General features: G+C 35.7%; 1 protein-coding gene across 3 annotated transcripts in view; it reads left to right on the top strand.

The window, feature by feature from the left end:
* The window catches only part of LOC116853978 (hairy/enhancer-of-split related with YRPW motif protein 1-like), a 100,475-nt gene that overhangs the window by 45,284 nt on the left and 35,221 nt on the right, over window positions 1-19,970 (top strand). For 2 of the 3 annotated variants that reach the window (XM_032835394.1, XM_032835412.1), the window contains exon 2: window positions 5,787-5,916. In XM_032835394.1, coding sequence (XP_032691285.1) covers window positions 5,787-5,916 — 130 coding nt within the window. Of the gene's footprint in view, window positions 1-668; window positions 2,192-5,786; window positions 5,917-19,970 lie in introns of those variants that run through there. The other variant, XM_032835403.1, reaches the window with a different exon arrangement.

The raw sequence follows: 19,970 nt of genomic DNA, 5'->3' as shown, positions 1-19,970 counted from the left end.
TGTAATTTCGCACGTTATCGCGGGATAACTATAGCTCTCGCGTCTCTTTTTTCGCGTTCCCACTCACAAGTAACACTACCCAAGTGCCACACGCCGATCTTCTTGAAACTTTGCACACATGTAGTAAATCGAAAAATATTAGACACGTATTTTTTTATTTTGGCTAACAAGGCATTTTAAAGTTAGAAAATGCATTCGAAAATTTAACATTTTATAGCACAATGATAACTAACGCTACTCCTGAATATCATTCTTTTACAGCTTTTACGACATTACTCTGTTATAATTTCATTGTCCGAATGTTTCTGAAGTCGCTAATTATGATTTTGATATTAGTTTTGCGAGATTCAAAATGGCGGACCGAAATCGCAGACATTTCAAAGACTTTATTCAAAGTCAGTTTCGAAGAAGTTTTTTAGACTCATGATTATGATTACAAACTAATGTCAAAATCATAATTAGCGATTTCAGAAACATTCAGACAATGAAATTATAATAATGTCGTAAAAGTTGTAAAAGAATGACGCTCAGGAGTAGCGTTAGTTATCATTGTGTTATAAAGTGTTAAATTCTCGAATGCGTTTTCTAACTTTAAAATGCCTTGTTAGCCAAAATAAAAAAATACGTGTCTAATGTTTTTCGATGTACTACATGTGTGTAAAGTTTCAAGAAGATCGGCGTGTGGCACTTGGGTAGTGTTACTTGTCAGATCGACGGATGTGTGGAGTGGACGACGAGTAGAATAGACCGATTTTGACCTAAAAAGTGTAAGTTGTACGTTCAATCTTGCGTTTTTTTTTGGATCGTTGAATAGCACTTTTATTTGTCTAAACCAATAGGAGAGTAATCAAAATTCGCTTTAAAGGATTCGAGATAAGAAGAAATACGTTAAAATATGTCAAAAATTTAACACAAGAATTTCTACACAAAAATTCATTTCAATATAAAAAATGTTTTTTATTGTGTTTAGTATATTAAAAAATTAACAAGAATTTGTACTTGGATCGATTTCAACACGAATACAAAATGATTTTTAATGTGTAATAATGAACAAACATGTTTCGATCGGAAAAAACAGAACTTTTGATTCTTATAACCGAATTTATTTCACAGGGATTAGAAATTTTGTTCGTTCATTGTCAGGTTAATTCAGTCAAACTTTTCTCCGTATACAATGATAAGAAGTAGAAATACGAGAAAAATGATTAGAATTTACTCAAAACAGTATTTTATATAAAATACAATATGAAAAAAATGTAACTTTTAAAAAAATTATATTGTTGCTGCCACAATATAACAAAAAATTTAGATTAATCTGTGCAAATGTAATGGTTAAAATTCAGTACAAAATATTTGCTTCATAAATGTAATTAAAAGAATTGCAAAGTCTCTATAAATTGATTGTCTCACGTGATGACACGACAGTGACATGGAAATTTATTTGCGCTTTTTTATCTCGCTTACTTCTCACATCTTCTGCTCGGATTCTAGGCTTTAATCGTATCACGTCGATTTTAAGCTTTCAAGAGTTCAGTGAAATGCCCTAAAATAGCAAGGCATTTATATTTGAGGATCTTATTTGGATATTGTTTATCGTGACTCTCTTTCCCCCTTCTTGACGGTTTGCTCCTGTTATCCGTCGCGAGTTTCGCGAGGAAGTCTCGTGCTATTCTTTGCGACGGAGATCAATCTCGCGTCGCAGTGTTCGGTTCACGAGCAATATCGACGGACTCGTCCTTGAACTCCCGCACGAGCGAGTGCGTTCAGTAACACAACGGTGATCCCATTCTGTCGCAATATCGTCGCGCGGAATCACGGGAACGGATCGGAACACGAGTGAGAAACCGTCGAGAAATATCGGCGAACCAAAATAGTAAAGTCGACGGGTAAAATAGAATCGCGTTGTACCTCCAGAGCGAGTCGCCCGTTTGATTAATTCTTCACCAAGCACGCGTCCGTCTTTTATCTGGGGACACGAGTTTCCGATGACTGACGCGCACAGCGAGCACCAATCGTCGTGGGAGAAAAGCCGATTTGTCCTTCGGTGTGTTTCACAGAAATTTCACCCGCGAGTCTGACTCTACTTGAACGCATTAAACATTATTTTAACAACTATTGCGTCGCTGTGAGTTGCACCGTGATGCCAGAAGATGCTACAGATGACGACGTTGTTTTCACATTGTCACTTGAGGTAATTGATAGATTGCGTTGGTCGCGTTTATGAACTTAACTTAATCCTCACATGACACACATTTTGGACACTTTACACTGAAAAAAATCTAAAAATTAACAAATATTTATTAGGATTATTGTGGTTGTACCATCAACATATTTACTTAAATAACAATTCTCTTCATTTAAACCGAGTATTGTTTACTCGGTTTAAGTAAACAATACTCGGTTTAAATGAAGAGAATTTTGATTTGAGTAAATATGTATTGATGGTACATCTAATAAATATTTGTTAATTTTTAAATATTAAATATAGATTCGTTGATTAGTCTTTGTTTAATAGTGCGCCAAAGTGAACACTGCGATGGGCCGCACCAACAAAGACTGAACTGAACAGTCTCATTGTTTCTCGCATCTTTTGACATGATTTCACCGCAATCTGAAGGACTTTTAGTACCGATTTATAAGCGTCGGTGAAACCTGTGTTTATTACTTCGCTCCAAAAACAAGAGAACAGTCAAAACAACGAACGCACATAGACCCTCGTGTCGTTCACTTTGGCGCACTGTCAAATAAAGACTAGCCGACACTCTGTACTGCTATACTTAATCTAATAAAGGCTAATAGCTCTGAAACACGGTAATAAAGACTTTGCCAAATTCGCGCTATTTCTGTATTACGCCACGTACTTTTTGAACAACTCACGTACCTTTAAACCTCATATTTCCGCACCGACTTTTAAACCGGAAGTCCTCATTCCATTAATTTGTAAATAATTCAAAATTAGGATAATTAAAAATAGGATGAAGTCAGTAATGAGCGCAATACGTCAGATTGAGAGGTTCAAATGGTTTGAAGATGCGCATTAAATAAATAAGTAAATTTTATTAGAAATAGAAACTGGTGTGATGCAACTGTCGTGCAAACGTGAGTCCAAATTCGATCCATTTATATATTACATCTCAAAAGTCAAACAGATTCGAATCTCTCGGCTTAATCCGATTCGAAAAAACTTTGTCTCTTTGTTAAACCTTGAATTCTTTGTTAAACCTTGAAAACAATGCAATAGAAGCTAAGTTAATAAAGTAGGTTTAATTCTAATGATACAATTCTTTTATTTTGACTCTAATAATATCCCAAATTTCCCTTTTTACTTTCTTCAGTTTCAAAATAAGTATTATAGGTTCCAGAATATGAAAGTAGATCTTGAACGGAATAGTGAAAATAGGAAAACTAGAAATAGGAGATCAATCAATTATTGTAGAAGGAGGAAATGAATTATCGTAGAATGTCAGTATCTCTATTACAAATATCTGTTACGAAAAATTCTACAGTATAATTTTGACTATAAAATTCTTGCCACGTAAAACGTTTACGAGTAAAATGAACAACCAATTGATTTGGTATTTTTTAGACATCTAACAAGAACTTGCTATTTTCCTTCTGATATTCCTTTCTACGAAAATTTAATAGAAAAATGACAAATCCATTGCAACATTGCTAACAGTGGAATCTTTACATCAGCTTACCGACGTTGTTTAATATTCATTCGACTCGTTTGCAAAAAAATTCGCACAACGGAATTATTAATGGAATTCGATTTGGATAGGTTAAATAGACTCAAAAGAGGTTGATATAGGTTTCAGAGTATCAAAATAAATGTTGGAAAGAGTAAGGCTGAAAGTAGGATCAAAATTTCGTCTCGGGGATCGCAATCTTGATGCGCAATGTCTCGGCTTAAAAGTTTGTAGCGCGATGCGCGCGATGTAGTGGTCGACGTTGTCGCAGGAAGGAACCAATGACGCGTGATAACACAACGGCGCTCGACCGCGATCGCTTAGCTCTACCTTCTCGAACAGCGCATCAATTATTACCGGTCGAATGAGACCCAATTGCTGATAGCTTATTAAGCGGATCACCGATGCTGGCGACCTTCCGACTGTCTCGGAGAAATTGCGGCGTATCTGTGCCACAGACCAGCGGGAAAGACTGCAGCGTGGTTCCCTTTAACTCCCCTCGCCCTCCGCGCGGACGTTAAAAATTCACGTGGAGCACCGACAACCCCTGAGCGAGCCGTCGGTGCCGCACGGCGAGGGAAACGGTGTCGCCGTGCAACTTTCATAAGCAACGACATTGCCGGGCTTATCAATAATGCGCGGCGCCTCGTGCTTTTCCCGTTCACTCTATTTACAGCGGAAAATCTATAACGGGGCAGGGAACACGCGGGGTTATTGACTGAAACATTCGTGTCGACGCGTCTTACGTAAGTGGCAGCGCGGGTATGCGACTAGAGCCGCGCGCGGGATGCGTTTAACCCTATGATGAGGAATGATAATACCCGCGGCGAACCTGACTTCTTCTTTGAGAGAGAGAGAGAGAGAGGGGGGGGGGATGTATGTCTTTCTGCCACAAACGCGACAGCAGAAGAGAGAAAAGCGTCTCATTTCGCTCGGTAATTAGCGTGGAGTTTAGCTAGGAGTCTCGCGGGGAAACAATAGAGAGAAAGAGAGAGTTAACACTAATTAGAGGAACACGAAGAGTCAAACATGTTGGTTTTCTCGCTGGTTGTGCACTGAAAAAGGATCGGGTGAAAAACTGAATCTCAGGGTTATATAATTCCGTTGTGCGAATTTTTTTGCAAACGAGTCGAATGAATATTAAACAACGTCGGTAAACTGATGTAAAGATTCCACTGTTAACAATGTTGCAATGGATTTGTCATTTTTCTATTAAATTTTCGTAGAAAGGAATATTTTCGTAGAAGGAAAATAGCAAGTTCTTGTTAGATGTCTAAAAAATACCAAATCAATTGGTTGTTCATTTTACTCGTATACGTGGCAAGAATTTTATAGTCAAAATTATACTGTAGAATTTTTTGTAACAGATATTTATAATAGAGATACTGACATTCTACAATAATTGATTACTCTTTCATTTCGTATGTATTATTTATTTTTCAGGAACTGAGATATGCTATTAAAAAATTGGTTATGTTTCGAGTGAAATTATGTATGTTAAATATTAACTATGTTCTTTGATAGATCCTATTGAATCCTTTACTACTAGAAACATGGTAATATTAGAAAGAACTTATATGAAAGAAAATAATATTCTTTCCGTGTAAAAATAATTCTTTGAAATTGAGTAATTTCCTTTTCTATTTCATTTGATAAACACAATAAACCTTTAGCACCAACTTAATACAAAATTTGGTCAATGATGAAGAATTAATGGGGTTGAAATACAATCTTATATATGATGTAGATTTCTTTTAATTATCAAAAGGGATTAATGTAATTATATAATATGAGTAATTTATGTTCTGAAAAGTTAAGTAAATTAGATGAAAAACACGTTCAATAATGTGGGACAGCTTTATGATCGCCCTATTGAACTTAATTTTCTTATACGCCCTATTGAACTTAATTGTCGTACACAAACAAGAGATTAAAAGAACATCGAAATTTTTCTTGAAACGAAAAATTTTCTGAACTTCTGCCAAAGCGTGCGAATAGGAAGAATAGATTAACTTTAGTTATTTCGACATGAATATTTTTTGCGTGCATGGCATGTGATTAATTCCATCCAATCGATCAATTTCGTTCACTTTTCAGTTTGGACGGTAGATCCTGCAAGGACGAGATCTACAGGATGAGCATCGGGGCCGCGTACAGCGAAGGCAATTTGAACTTCGCCACGGCCTCGGAGGATGACGAAGTTTACACGAAGAAGAAGGTCTCCAGGGTGAGTCATGAACTCGTTTTATGCGCGCGATCGGCTCCATAATAAGCGCTTTCGCGCCGATCGCGGTGAAGCATTGAGCAACACAGGTGGACACTTGGCATTTCATTTCTTTGTGTCCGTCCTCGTACCTGTGTCTGTCTGGTCCCGCGATCGTTTGGCGTTCTTTCACAACGTTCGCGTGCGAATGACTCCGTTTTTCTGAGAAAACGACGGCGGAGCGATGCGAATGAAGGAAGAATCCGATTAATAAGTGGATCCGAGCGTATTTAGAAAGTACATGGAGAAAATTTTATAGTAAAAATTACCATAGAACGTTGCAAGCGGAGGGCAGCTCGACATTCTGCAGTAATTTATTATCCTTTCATTTCATATATATGTGCAGTCGAAATTATATAATCTCATCTTTAACGGAATCCTCTTATACATGACTTCAAGAGAGAGGATTTTTCTAAAATTTAAAGGAAAATATTTCAGATACAATATTATTCCTTTTCACTAGAAATGCAATACTTGTTCTTAATAAAAATTTCTTTTAGCAAGAGCGTATTCTGCTTCAAGTAAACATATTTCTCTTGATTTAAAAGAAAAAAAATTAGAATAATATCTAGTAGATTTCCAGTTAATAGTTTACTTCAGTAGAATAAGAATACTCTTTTGATAAGAATTTATGCTTGGAATATGAAATTACAGAAAATAATATTTTAAATTAGTGTTCTTTTTTTTTGTTAAAATAGCTTTCTTTTCATTTTAGAGGAATTCTCTTCAGGTCGTATATAAGAGGATATTCGCTAAGAATAAAATCCTATTTTTTAAATTTATTCCTATACTACTAAATACACGGTAAAAAAGAATTTATATGAAAGAGAGAGAGAATTATAATATTAAAATATATTATAAAAAATATTTAATAATTATAGTAATATATATATATATATATATATATATATATATATATATAATTATATGAGATATATAATATAATAATATAATTTATATAAAATAAATAATTATATGTAATATACAGGGTGGGCTTTGTAACATTCTAGCCAGACTTTGACATTTTATAGGAAACTTAATTCTGAACAAAAAGTTTTAATAAATATTGTTTGAAAAATACTGCCTTAAAAAGTTAGCGTCCAAAAACTTCTGAAATCACGGTTTTTTTATATATTTTTGCAAATATCTGGGAAAATATACGTTTTTTTAACAAAAAATACTAAAACAAAATTTGTAGAGATTTAAATTATTTTGCAAATAAGATCAAAATGATTGTTATTAATACGTTCCATAGGTTTTAAGATAACCAATTTCAAATATACAAAAAAGTATTTTTTTTAGCTACCGATAATAGAGCTTTTTAAAAATACTCTTTATTTTAAGAGTTTATTTAATTCTAATAGTAATTACAATCTCTCAAGAGTAGTACGGAGTTCTGAACACTTACTGCGTAACTAAACATTACCCATACTCATGTTATCTAGGAATGTCTACATTTTTAAGGAAAAATTGTTCGATCTACATGTTTATAGGAAACTCTTTTTTCAGAATTAAATTTTCTATAAAATCTCAAAGTCTGGCCGAAACGTTCGGACTGTATAAAAAAATTAAGGTACAATATTAGAACCGTAAAAAAGAACAATATACACTCTCTCCGTGTAGAATCGAGTCTACCCTCTTCCTTCGCGTTGACTCTCGATTCGCGCGACCTGGGCGCTTTTCACGGCTGCCAAGAGGCGGCCGGAAGAACACGCGCTCCGAAATCAGAGCACGAGAAACCGCGGGGCGCGCGATATTTAGGCCGTCGCAGAGAAAGGTTTTCCGTGTTGTCGAATCAGCGCGGTGACGCAACGACCTGTCGCGACGAGGACGGCAATCATGTCGCGTCCCGAAACGACGGCGATTGTGACACAGAGAGCGGTCGGGGATACACACGCGCGCGCGCGCTACTACGTCGTAGACATCGGTATGCCAAATTCTTATCATCCGGTCACCAAAGTGTCCCGCGGCCGGGTTAACCCGTTTAATCTCGTATCGCTCGCGTTAGAAAGAAAGAGAAAAAGGAAAATCTTGAAACATCTTGGTCTTCTATCTTATCTTCTCTTCTCCGCGGTGTTTACTCGACAACGATTGACTGCCGCTCTGATTCTCATTGATTATTTCAAAGTTCGACTAGAGTTCGAGTCCAGCGGTATAATATCAGCGATACGATAAATAAATGCAACACGTGACGCACATATATGTATACATCGGTCGGCTCGTGTCATTAACTCGCTGTGAGTCGTATATTTAATCGGTTAACTTTTCTACGTCTCGTACAGTGTGAGGCAATAACCATTACGATCTTGAATATTTTCGAAGCATAACAATAGCAGACAAATTTATTCAACAGGAATTATATATGGTACAGAAACGGTTGTCTCATGGCGGTGTTGCCTTTTCCCTATGTGGAATAGCTTTGAAAATCTGAGTCATTTTGTAAGTGCGTTATAACGAGCTTTTCTAAAATTTTATATTAGTACATTGCAGAACTATTATGAAGAAAATATTTTTTGGTGAAGACAACTTTAAAAAAAACTGAAAGTAAAAACTGAGTAATCTTCGCTTTTTTTAGCTTTTTCTAGCAGTGGAATGACATTTTTCTCCGTGTGGAGTATCCGCTTTATAGTCTTTGATTTCGGGGATATTCAAAGCGATAATAATTATTGCCTCACTGGGTTTATCTAAATTAACTTTACGTGGCGGTATCACAGCATCGCTCATCGCTGATCCCCTCTGCGTGGCGATCAACACGTTAATTACGTATAAAGGTGACGATAAGGTGGATAACGCGCGCCGTCGAGTCGCGGATGTTGTAAACGTGATTGCGCGTGCGTGTCGATAGGAAAACGGAAAAGCGGGATTAAGATTGAAGCACGTTTTATCGTGGCGATAAACGAGCCGCGGATGTTTGCATAAATGTACATTTCGATTTTGCCGGGTTTTGCGTGCGGTTCTCTATTAAAATATGCGTATATATTTAAGAGTAAACATGTGCGGTCTCTGTGTATATCGCATCTCGATATACGCGCCTATAACGATGCGAATCGCGCCGCGCTGCGCGAGACAAGAACCACGTCGTATTTCATTATCTACACCGTATTTATAGCCTGCTCTTTTTATAGTAGTGATAAGCGTGGCTGGGAATAATGGCTGACGTGATATTCCTGCCACTACTTATGGCATATGGATTTCTAAAAAATATATGTATGTGTGTGTGTGTGTGCGTGCATATACAGAGTACCCCAGACAACCTACAAAGCTCTCGTGGAAGCATAGTACGTGTTACGGTGAACACAAAAGTCCTATATTGTTTTGCAATATTCGCAATAATTAGTAAGATATTAATTAAAGAAGATTTATGAATGATCACGCCAGGTATGGGCTGTGGTGGCGACATCTGTCATTGTCTGTTTGTAAGTCAAACTGAATAAAAAAGTCCTCCACCATTTTCCTAATAACTTTATAGATTTTTAGTTATTAATTAGAAAACATTAATATATTATCGCGAGCAGCCATCCGCCAATTTTTTCTTAATTAATAATAAAAAATCTACATAGTTATTAGGAAAATGGTAGAAATTTTTTGTTTAGCTTAATGTACAAGTACACGACAAGCAGACGTCGCCACTACAGCTCATTTACCATATCTCGCGTGATCACTCACAAATCTTCTTTAATTAATATCTCATTAATTATTGCGAATATCACAAAATGACTTTTATGTTCACTTCAATCCGTATACTATGTCTTCACGAGAACTTCGGAAATTCTGTTCTGGCTGTTCATCCTGTATACGTGTAGTGGCTCCGTACGCGTTGAGTGTTATATTTCCGCCTCGAGATTCCAAGTAACAACAACGATCAGCAGCGTATTATGCACACACGCGCGGTCTGGCATACAGTGTGCTTCGAATTCACGCTACAATAGCGTGACGTTCTACATATCGTGACGTTATAACAACACACAAGGTGTATAAGATGTTAAGAGAGTCGACGCCAAACTTCCGCAGCACGTGGTACTTACTTAAAATAAATTGAAAAGAATATTCCGTCTTATAGATGTGTGAAAGAGGATTCCGCTAAGAATAAAATTATATATTTTTGGCTGATGTTCAGTGTTATTCAGAAAGTATTATTTCACCGATTATTATGTCTCATGATTCCGAAAGGAATGATTTTTGAACTCGTGTTTATTAAGAGTTTCTCTTTCCTTTCGTTTCGTTGTCCTACGCACTCCTGAAGTTCGACGTAACTTTTCCCGACACCTTGTATAACAAAAAGAAACGTGTTCCGGCCGTTTAAAATCAGCGGGGACTTTATCCTGGCCGGCGATCGCGGCCCGTGAAATTTCTCTTCTTTCCTTCGTGTCGCAATCGCCCACTCTTACCGAGCCGGCGAGACACTTGTCCAGGAAGTAGTTCGGAAGCGTGACTACGTGTCCTCCTCGAGATGCTGCGATGATTACGCGGGTCCGGGTTAGAAAGGTACGGTCCGTCCGTCTCTTCTTCTCGCGGTGACGCTTGACGTACAATTCACGACGTCCAAGAGAAAGCAGCGTGTTCCGGGAATGAGTAAAATTTGTCGCGCGAATAGGAAAGACTGTTCGCTCGCTCTCTCGTTCGTCTCGACTATTCTTATTTCGCGTATTCTCGACGCATGCTCGAGGAACTTTTCATCTTTCACAGCTATCGTGATTCTACGACGAAAATGTGAATGAATATCCCGGCTTACATTCGTCATAACGGCATCCTTTCTAAATAAAAGACTCTCGCGTGTTAGAAAACAAACTATTTGTCGAATGATTTAATTCTATTTTTAATAAATTGCCACCAACCCGTCTAATGACTGCCGCATATACAATTAAGAAACAAGCTATATGAATAATTTAACTTTATTTCTATCAAATTCTCGCGTATACGATTAAAAAACAACTATATAAATGATTTAATTTTATTTTTAACAAATCGTTATCCCGTCTGACATGATTCCTATACTGAAGAAAATATTATCTTAAAATCAACAAATATTTCTTTGATGGGTACCATTAACATATTTACTTAAATTTAAACTCTCTTTATTTAAATCAAATATTGTTTACCTGATTTAAGTAAACAATATTTGGTTTAAATAAAGAGAATTTAGATTTGAATAAATATGTTAATGGCACCTCGAGTCGAAATTTTGATGCTACTTTGAAGTTCTTAAGGATAGTTTGCGCCTCCTTAAACGATTTATAGCTTAGGTAAAACCTACTTTGATACTTATTAACTTCTCTTTTGAACTTCTCTCTTTAACTCTATCTTGTCAAAATTTTGGCGCTCTTAAAAATAGTTTGAGCCTACTTAAATAATCTACAACCTAGATGAAACCTATTTTGACGATATTTCCGAATCGAAATTTTGACCCTATGTTGAACCTTAAATTCTACACCGCAGTAGGAGCTAAGATAATAAAGTAGGTTTAATTCTAATGATGTAATTCTCCTACTTTGACCTTGATAATATCTGAAATATATGCAACAAATAAAATGTATATTTTATATGCTATTTGACGTTTCTGTTTTGTTATTTATTAAATTTTTTAAATATTTCTATAAAATATATAATATATTCTATAAAATATATAATATAAATTTATAATATTATATAATATATTCTATGTAGGAGCTAAAGCTTCAATAGATGTTCGCAACTGAACCTACTTTGCTTCCTAAGATCCTGCAATTATACAACTTACTTTGGTGCTAAAGAAAGCGAAAGCGGAAATTTCAGACATCATCAGGGTCAAAGTAGGAGTAAATTATATCATTAGAATTAAACCTACTTTGCTATCTTAGCTTCTACACTAAGAAAAAAATGTATGATATTTGGAACTATAATGGCATAGTAAAAAGATTATAGTTAGGAATATAATTTTTATAGTAAATATTACCATAATATTTGTAATATTTACAATATGAGCATAGTATAACTGACTCGTGTAAAATTTTTACCAAGAATTATAATTATTTGAAATAAAAACTATAGTAAGGTAGCAAATATTGAATGGTAAGAGAAATTAACTATTTTATATAGTCAATATAATTGGAATATTTGGCAAATATAGATACATGTAATTATATTCCCAAAAGATACTTTACCATATATATAGAGTAATAAGATGGTGACTATAAATCTGTTTTTATTCTACTATAACTTCATGTTTAGATGAACTATAAATATATGTTTGAGGCCAAAACGAACTATAAAATATAGTGAGATTATAGTTATTCCAACTATTTTTTTCTCTCAGTGTACTGCGGTGTAGAATTCAAGGTTCAACATAGAGTCAAAATTTCGACTCTGGACCCATCAATAAAATATTTGTTGATTTTAAAGTAATTTTTCTCTCAGTGTATGTATATAATTAAAAAGCAAATTGTTCATTGAGTGATTTAATTTAATTTTCGACAATATTTACATTTCAATAATATATTCTTAATTTCTCGAATAGTTCCAGACTCTCAGAGACTGTCGTTTAATATTTCATGCTATTACGTGTGTTTTTCGAAGCGGACTTTGTGTTATTGCATGTTTTTCGAGGCAGCAAGATAGAGAACCCGGAAGATAAAGAACTCTATCGTGCATACATTAAGAGAATTTTCGAATTTTCGAATTGACTCGATTCACAACATTTTGATCACATTGCATCTTCAAGCTCGCGAACTACGTGTTCCGAAGAATTCCTCGCGATAGCCGGGAGAGACGACGTCAACGACGATGTCATCGCCAGTAAGCCGCATTATCGAAGAAGAGGGAGAGAGAGAGAGAGGAGGGCGGGGGAGAGAGAGGGAGACGCATGGGAAATCTTCTTCCTCGTGCTTTTATCCACCCTTGCGCAATCACAGCCGACGAATCCGACGCATTGCGTAAGCCCACGTCGATCTCTCGTCGCGCCGTTTATCGCACGTGAAATTGCACGCGTCGGCGAAATTGTAAAAGGTTAATCGAGTTGCTAGTTAAGCGTGCCCAATCCGAGGTTGCGTCGGCGAATTATGTAAAAGGGGCGCTCTCAGGTATCGCGTCGTCCTCGTTGGGTTCGTTCGATCACGCGAGAATCCGACCGTTACGCTCTTATACGTTAATTTACGCGCGGTCGCCTTACGTCCTGTTTTTTATTTCTACCTGTACTTTTCTTTTTTTTTTATGGGACTGAACAAGAGACACGTCGGCTTTCACGCGGATTTACGCGCTTACGTGCCGACTGACACGCATGCACATGTAAGCACATAAAAGCAATACGTGCGGCACGAAGGTGACTCTTCTTCGTCATCTGCGACGATTCATTCGCGGGAATACCCGACTGGCTTATCCGACCGTCGCTCACGACTTGTGAATCAGGGTCTGTACCGAGAGATTGCACTCGACAATGCGACGATTTTGTGTTCCTCGCGAAAGAAGCGAGAATCGAAGCTTTTCGGATCGAAAGATATTTCTTTCGCACTCAAATCGATTTCAGAGAACTCCTTTCTCGTTTCCTGCCTGCCCGTGTGGCGAAACTATACACAGAGAAATATCAATCTTAAGAGAATTGATTGATTGCTTCATTTTTGCTCTCCTTCTTTTATATAATAATAATCTTCAAGAAAAAATATTCTCTTGATAGTAATTTTTAAATATACTCATCGCAAATGTTTGAAAAGTTCATTATTATGTGCTTAAAAGAAAAATTTACTTTCCCAGTAAGAATATTATACAATCTGATTGGAGAAGAAATTGATTCTATTGAATTCGATTCTATATAACAAGCAAATTTTTTTATTTAATTTTCTAAATTAATTTTTTTTATTAATACTCTTGATTGAATGCTAAACTTGCTAGGATTTAAAATGTATTTTGAATAAATTTCGTACTTGTGATAAACTTATGATACATTTGCGGATATGGAAACTTATAAAACACTCGAACCACAAGTTATATTTATTTGAATGTATATATTTTTCTGTGTGTATCCAGACAGACTTTCATGATTATGCTGACAATTGATGATGGAAACTCTAGAATTTTCTGAATTACATTTAATACGAGATCTAATACGGGAATCTAAATATGGGATGTATCAATAAAAGTGAGCAATCAATCGTATGTTCTTTATTGAAATATTCTATATACTGTATTGAATTAATTATTAAATTTACATCATACAATAATGGTAAATTTTCTTGTTTTTGATAAAATGTAAATTGTTTTGTTATATTGGCACATTGATTTACGTGGCATATTATTTTGAGTAAAGTGTGTGATCACTTTTTTTGTACTTCTATTTTGTCATTCTATATTGAGAAAAAAAATATCTGGAAAATAAAAAAATATTTATTCGGTAAATATTAGAGTAATATATTCATTTTTAAATCTAAATTCTTTTATTTAAATGAGATTAACAATTATTTTCATGAAAAGCTAAGATTTAAAAAAAATATATATTTTCTTATTTGAAAAATATTTTATATGTTAATATTAATATATACAAATCTCTTATATTAGTACTTATCGTATAAATATGGTCTATTTTTTAGATATTCTTTCTTTTAGTGTTTATGTGATTGAGACCAAGTATATGAGCGGATGAGATAAAACTGGCTCATAATTAAGTACCTACGATTAAAGACATAATAAATACGAGTGCTATATGAACCACTTGAGGGGATTGGAGGGTCAGATTGCCTGAAAATTGTGCTTATCTTTTCACAATTTTTTATGATAAATGAATATGCGAAAGTATTATTTTCACGTGTATTTATACAACATATAAAGAGAAGAAAAATACAATTTTGATGATTAAATACTCAGTATAAGTTTATGGTACATGCAATTAAAATATATTTCGTTTTTCTTTTCAAGGTCGTCATTTTGCAGTAATATCTTGACTCTCGGTGGTTCAATTAAGCTGAATCTTAGGTAGAAAATATCCGTAAGCTTATCGCTATCGGATGACTATAATAGAAATTGAGTAAAAGTTAACATAATTGCAAATATCTAATGAAATATTATTAAAATTTTCAGTTTTTTATAGTAAAAAAATTAATATTTCAAAATTAAATATTTTCACGAGTTTGTCAGTGGCTCACCCGATAATGACAAGCTTATGGAAATTTTCTACCTAAAATTCAGCTTAATTTAACCACTGAGAGTCAAGATATTACTGCAAAATGACTCTACAAAAATGACTTGAAAAAAAAAACCGAAATATATTTTAACTACATATACCATACACTTATACTGAGTATTTATTCATTATTAAAATTATATTTTTCTTCCCTTTATATGTTGTATAAATACACGTGAAAATAACACTCGCATATTCATTCAGTTTGTCATAAAAAATTGTGAAAAAACAAGCACGACTTTCAGGCAATCTAACCCTCTAGTCCTCTTAAGGGCGCAGCCTTTACAAGATAAATACTAAAAGAAGCACGTAAGCAAGATAGTCCTGAAGCCCTCTAGACATGATCTACCCTATAGTCTAGCATTCGTGTACATTCGATTGTTTAATTGCGAACCCCTGTCGCGCGCGCGCCCCGGTAATAAGTGCAATCTGACACGTTGCATAAGGATGTCCCAGCGTCAACACTTTGATACGTGTCGAGGTAACCTCGAGGCTGTTCTAGTCCCGAGATATCCAGCCGTCTCACTTGCTCTCTTTGCCTGATCGCACGTGGCGCGGCCGAGATAATTCGAGTCACGCGCTCCTCGTCGCTTTCTGGAACCGTTCTCGTCGTCGTCGTCGTCGTCGTCGTCGTCGACAACGACGTCGTGAGTGCGCCGCGTCGTGCCGCGATGAATTTCAAAAGGTAGCCTGATAGCGGCCCAGTGCCTTCAGGAACGTCGATAGCGCTGACACTGCGATATGTCTGCGGGGTATCCGATATATTTTTGATAAACGGGCTGACAAACGGACGTATATATTCGGTTTCGAGGTCCCCGACAAGGAAACACCGCCGATGAGGCCGGCGAGACGAGCGAAGTGAAGTTCCTTGGAGTAAATTGGAGGCGCGGGACGACGGGATGCGCGAAACACTCGACGACCTGTTCGTTAATTTCGAACGGCTTGTCGCGCGCGTGTTTCAATATCTGAATATTAATTCGATTGTAAATCTTGGCGGATTTTAATTGAATTTTAATCCGCTCGCAACAGAATCGTGACTCACGATGTTGATGTTCTGAAATTATTTTTCCACGGTTCAAGATATTCTGAATATTTTGTTGGCATAAGTGCAAGAGAGACAGAGAAAGAGAAAGAAAAAAGGAGAGAGAAAGCGACGAAGCTCACTCACACTTCCGCGCTTCGATCCCGACTCGAGCCAGAAGCGTTTACACGTCCTTTCCGCCCCCGTTTATTTCCATAAAAGATCGCCGAGTCGGCACCACGCGGCGACGCTCGTGGAAACGAGTGACGTGACCAGAAAACCACTCGTGGAAAACGATCGGGCCATGACGACGATCGCACGCGACCCAAATAATGTTCTGCAGCGGCGTCACATGCAGAGGACGCCCTGGGCATGCCTCGTTCTCTAAAGCGCCAAGTCGCCTCGATCAGAAACTTCTCGAATTCTTTTCCGAAAGTCGTCAAAGACGACGAGCACGAGGAAACGCGTGATTACGATATACGTGTCGGCCGTGGAAATTAACCCTTTAAGACGCACAATTCATGGAACATTCTAGTAACTTTTTTTTAATGAAATATTGTCAAAAACATTCTAAATAGCACATTTATAAGGTTTCAACTGCCCGATCCTAAGTGGTCCCAGTACCAGTGATACTTAAAGGGTTAAGGCAGAAATAACGAAATGTGACAGAATTAATTCGATGATAAACACAGCGATGCAATCTTAATCACCGCTCAAAATATAATTAATGGACAATCATAACTATTATTATTTTTATAATTTATTACATCCACTGAGAGAAAAAAATATCTAAATTGATATGGAAAATATTGGTAATTACAAAAGAAAGGTTATACCTCTTGAGATATGTTATAAAAGGCGCAATTCCGAGTCATCTGTATTTTAAACTACTATGTGGGGATCACATGTAGTTCCCGAGAGATATCACACTTTAAAGCATCGGAATTTTGCATTGAAACATACAATAAACGCGCGGTTTTCGTTATGTTATCAATCTAAATATATCACGCGGCAATTCTTTTTTGTTTGCAATTTTTGTTTACGTACTTCAGTCTTTTCAAATGCGTTATATATGATTAATGTTTGGTTTGACTCAGCTTTTGTTTACGTATATCACTAGAGAGTCAGCAAATACACGTTATACAAATAACGTGCTGTAGATTGAGCCAATTTCTGCTGATAGTTTTAACGTTTTTATTTTGTACTTTTACTAGTTTCCACTCGTATATCACACAAAGTATATATTGTTTCTGATAAAAGAAATGAAGCTAAATTTTTGCAATTTTTCCTTATTGATATATACAATATATAGCTACATAGTTCTTAAAATTTTTCGTCTTTCTAACGTGATGAGTTCATTATATATTAAAAACAAAGACGAAGATTTGCAGAGGTCCCTACATCAGGTTTGAATTTGCATTAGCCTTGCGCTGGGGTCTTTGCTAATCTTTGCAGATTCCCCATTTTCAGTGTGTAATAAATTCATCCAAGGCGAAAGATTTCAAGGATTATTTAGCAATGTGTTATAAATCAATAACAAAACGGCTATAAAAATTTGCCTTAATTGCGATCTCATTGTAGATATTTCTATTTCAATGTAAAATTTCGATACTGTAAAGTAATACATCTCAAGAGTTATGAGAGTCCTAAGTAGTTCAAAATACTGATGAGAGAACTCAGAACTTTGTAACTGTATAATTTTCTTTATATAATTACCAAAATATTTGTTCGGAGAATGGGACGATTTTTTCGGAAGAATAACCCAGCTAATTAATGAGCAATTAGTTAAGAATAAATAAAGGACGAATTGAATATTTCGCCGAACACAAGTAGTTCGAATAGTTCGTGTAGATTGAGAACTAAACACTAAACTACATAGCTGAAGTTCTAGAAGTTTAAGAAAGGTTATGGTAGACGCTAACACAGAAATATTCGCAACCATATAAAATTACAAGAAAGAAACAAGAAATAGCGCCAAATTTATGTGCTCCCTCGTCGAAATAAAATTAAAATATGAAGATAAAATATGGTTGTTTAAACTGGCATTTCTTTATGCGAACAATTTATGAGATTTTGGTACAATAAGTGACGTTTATGCCAAATATCCACGCGACGAGAGACACTGAGACGTGTCTCTTGAAATATCTAGTAGATTTGATTCGATGTAGGCGTCCAAAGAGGCAAAGTGATCTTCTAATTGATCCGAATGCACTTCACGGAAGCAAAGTACCCAGCAGTGCTGGACATTAGTTGATTAAAATATTGGTCGATTAAAATAATCGGTGAAACATTAATCAAAATTAATCAAATGTCATACGTAAAATCATGAATAACTTAATCGGCTGAAATTAATTATTAGTCGAAATTAATTATTAGTCAAATTTGATGGGGGTATTATAATAACTAATATTTGATGTGGGGTATTATAATAATTAATAATAAAGTTCATCAGATTCAATTAAATTATTTATGATACATATATGATGATTAATTTCTTTTTATTACTTGTGTGTGTTGGCTGATTATTTCAAAGAAAATTTTAATCGATTAATGCCCAACACTGATACAAGTTTCTTCCACTTTGTTTTTCCTACACTCGTCTCCAGTAATTTATACAGAAACTGTGGTGTGTATAGGTAGATTAGGTCAAACTGAACGAAAAAGTCCTTTATCATTTTCCAAATGAACATATTCAGTTGTGAATTAAAGAAGATTGGTGTATAGTTACGCGCGATAATGTACTTATCTTCTATAATTAATAACTAAATATCTGCGTGATCATTTGGAAAATTGTAGAGGACATTCAGTTTGACTTAACCCTTAGTGGCCCTACATGGGTATTTCCGAGTCCAGACGGTTTCTATTCATAGAAATTTCTCAGCACGTTGAAGGGTCTCGGATATATATTTTAGTTTTTTGCACAATAAAGAGAATACAGATATCTATTCTAGAAACTTAAAAGTATATCCGTGAATTTTTGCAGATTTTTTGAACCACTTTAAAGATATGATAAAAAGGCCGGAATCGAAAGACCTATGTAGGGCTGTTTATGCTGTTTTTCACATAAGCCATTAAAGGTTAATATACAAGCATATAGCGGCAAATATCGCCATCACAGCTTATCTAACGTATGACGCGTAATCATTCATAAATTTTCTTTGATTAACGTGTTATCAGTAAAGTAGGGTTTGAGAAACCCCATTCCATTTCGATTTCTTTATAATATCTTTATAAAATTTTTATAAAATCTTTATAATATCTTTAGAGAGAGAGAATCTTTTTCTGCTGGCTGTTGGTTTATTAAATCTCAATATTCCACATTATAATCATGAGAGATATATCACAATTTTTGAGAGATTATAAAAATACAACAAAAAAGGAAAAATAAAATTCATCAAATTCCATCTTTCCAATAACGGGTTAACAGCTCAAAATCTTACATGATTGTTCATTGTTCATTGAAAATGGTGGGGGAATTTTTGGTGCAGTTTGATCTAATCTACCTGTATACCGCGGCTTCTCCGTGAGTTAGCGGACACCCTGTATACGGTATTCCTTTCCTTTCTCAATATATCCCAGGACGTTTGTTTGCGCGCGCGTGTTTGCGAAACGGGCAATAAATGATCGCGAATATTTCCTCTCTCGCGGCCATCGTCACTCCGCGAACGTCGAAAGGACGAAGTCGTTGATCCAAAAGGCAGCCGCACTCTAAAATTAGAATACTCGCGTGCACGTTTGCCGTAACAGTTAGGGGTTCCAAGTTAAATTCGTCGTGGTGCCGCGTTCAATTTTGAGCTATATTCAGAGAGAGAGAGAGAGAGAGAGAGAGAGAGAGAGAGAGAGAGAGAGAGA

This window comes from Odontomachus brunneus, unplaced genomic scaffold (assembly GCF_010583005.1).
Source record: "Odontomachus brunneus isolate Ranch 3 - 2012 unplaced genomic scaffold, Obru_v1 Obru_scaffold_001, whole genome shotgun sequence".
Classification (NCBI taxonomy): Eukaryota; Metazoa; Arthropoda; class Insecta; order Hymenoptera; family Formicidae; genus Odontomachus; species Odontomachus brunneus.
Note: the sequence above shows the minus strand (reverse complement) of the source record. Positions and strands in the feature narration are given on the sequence as shown.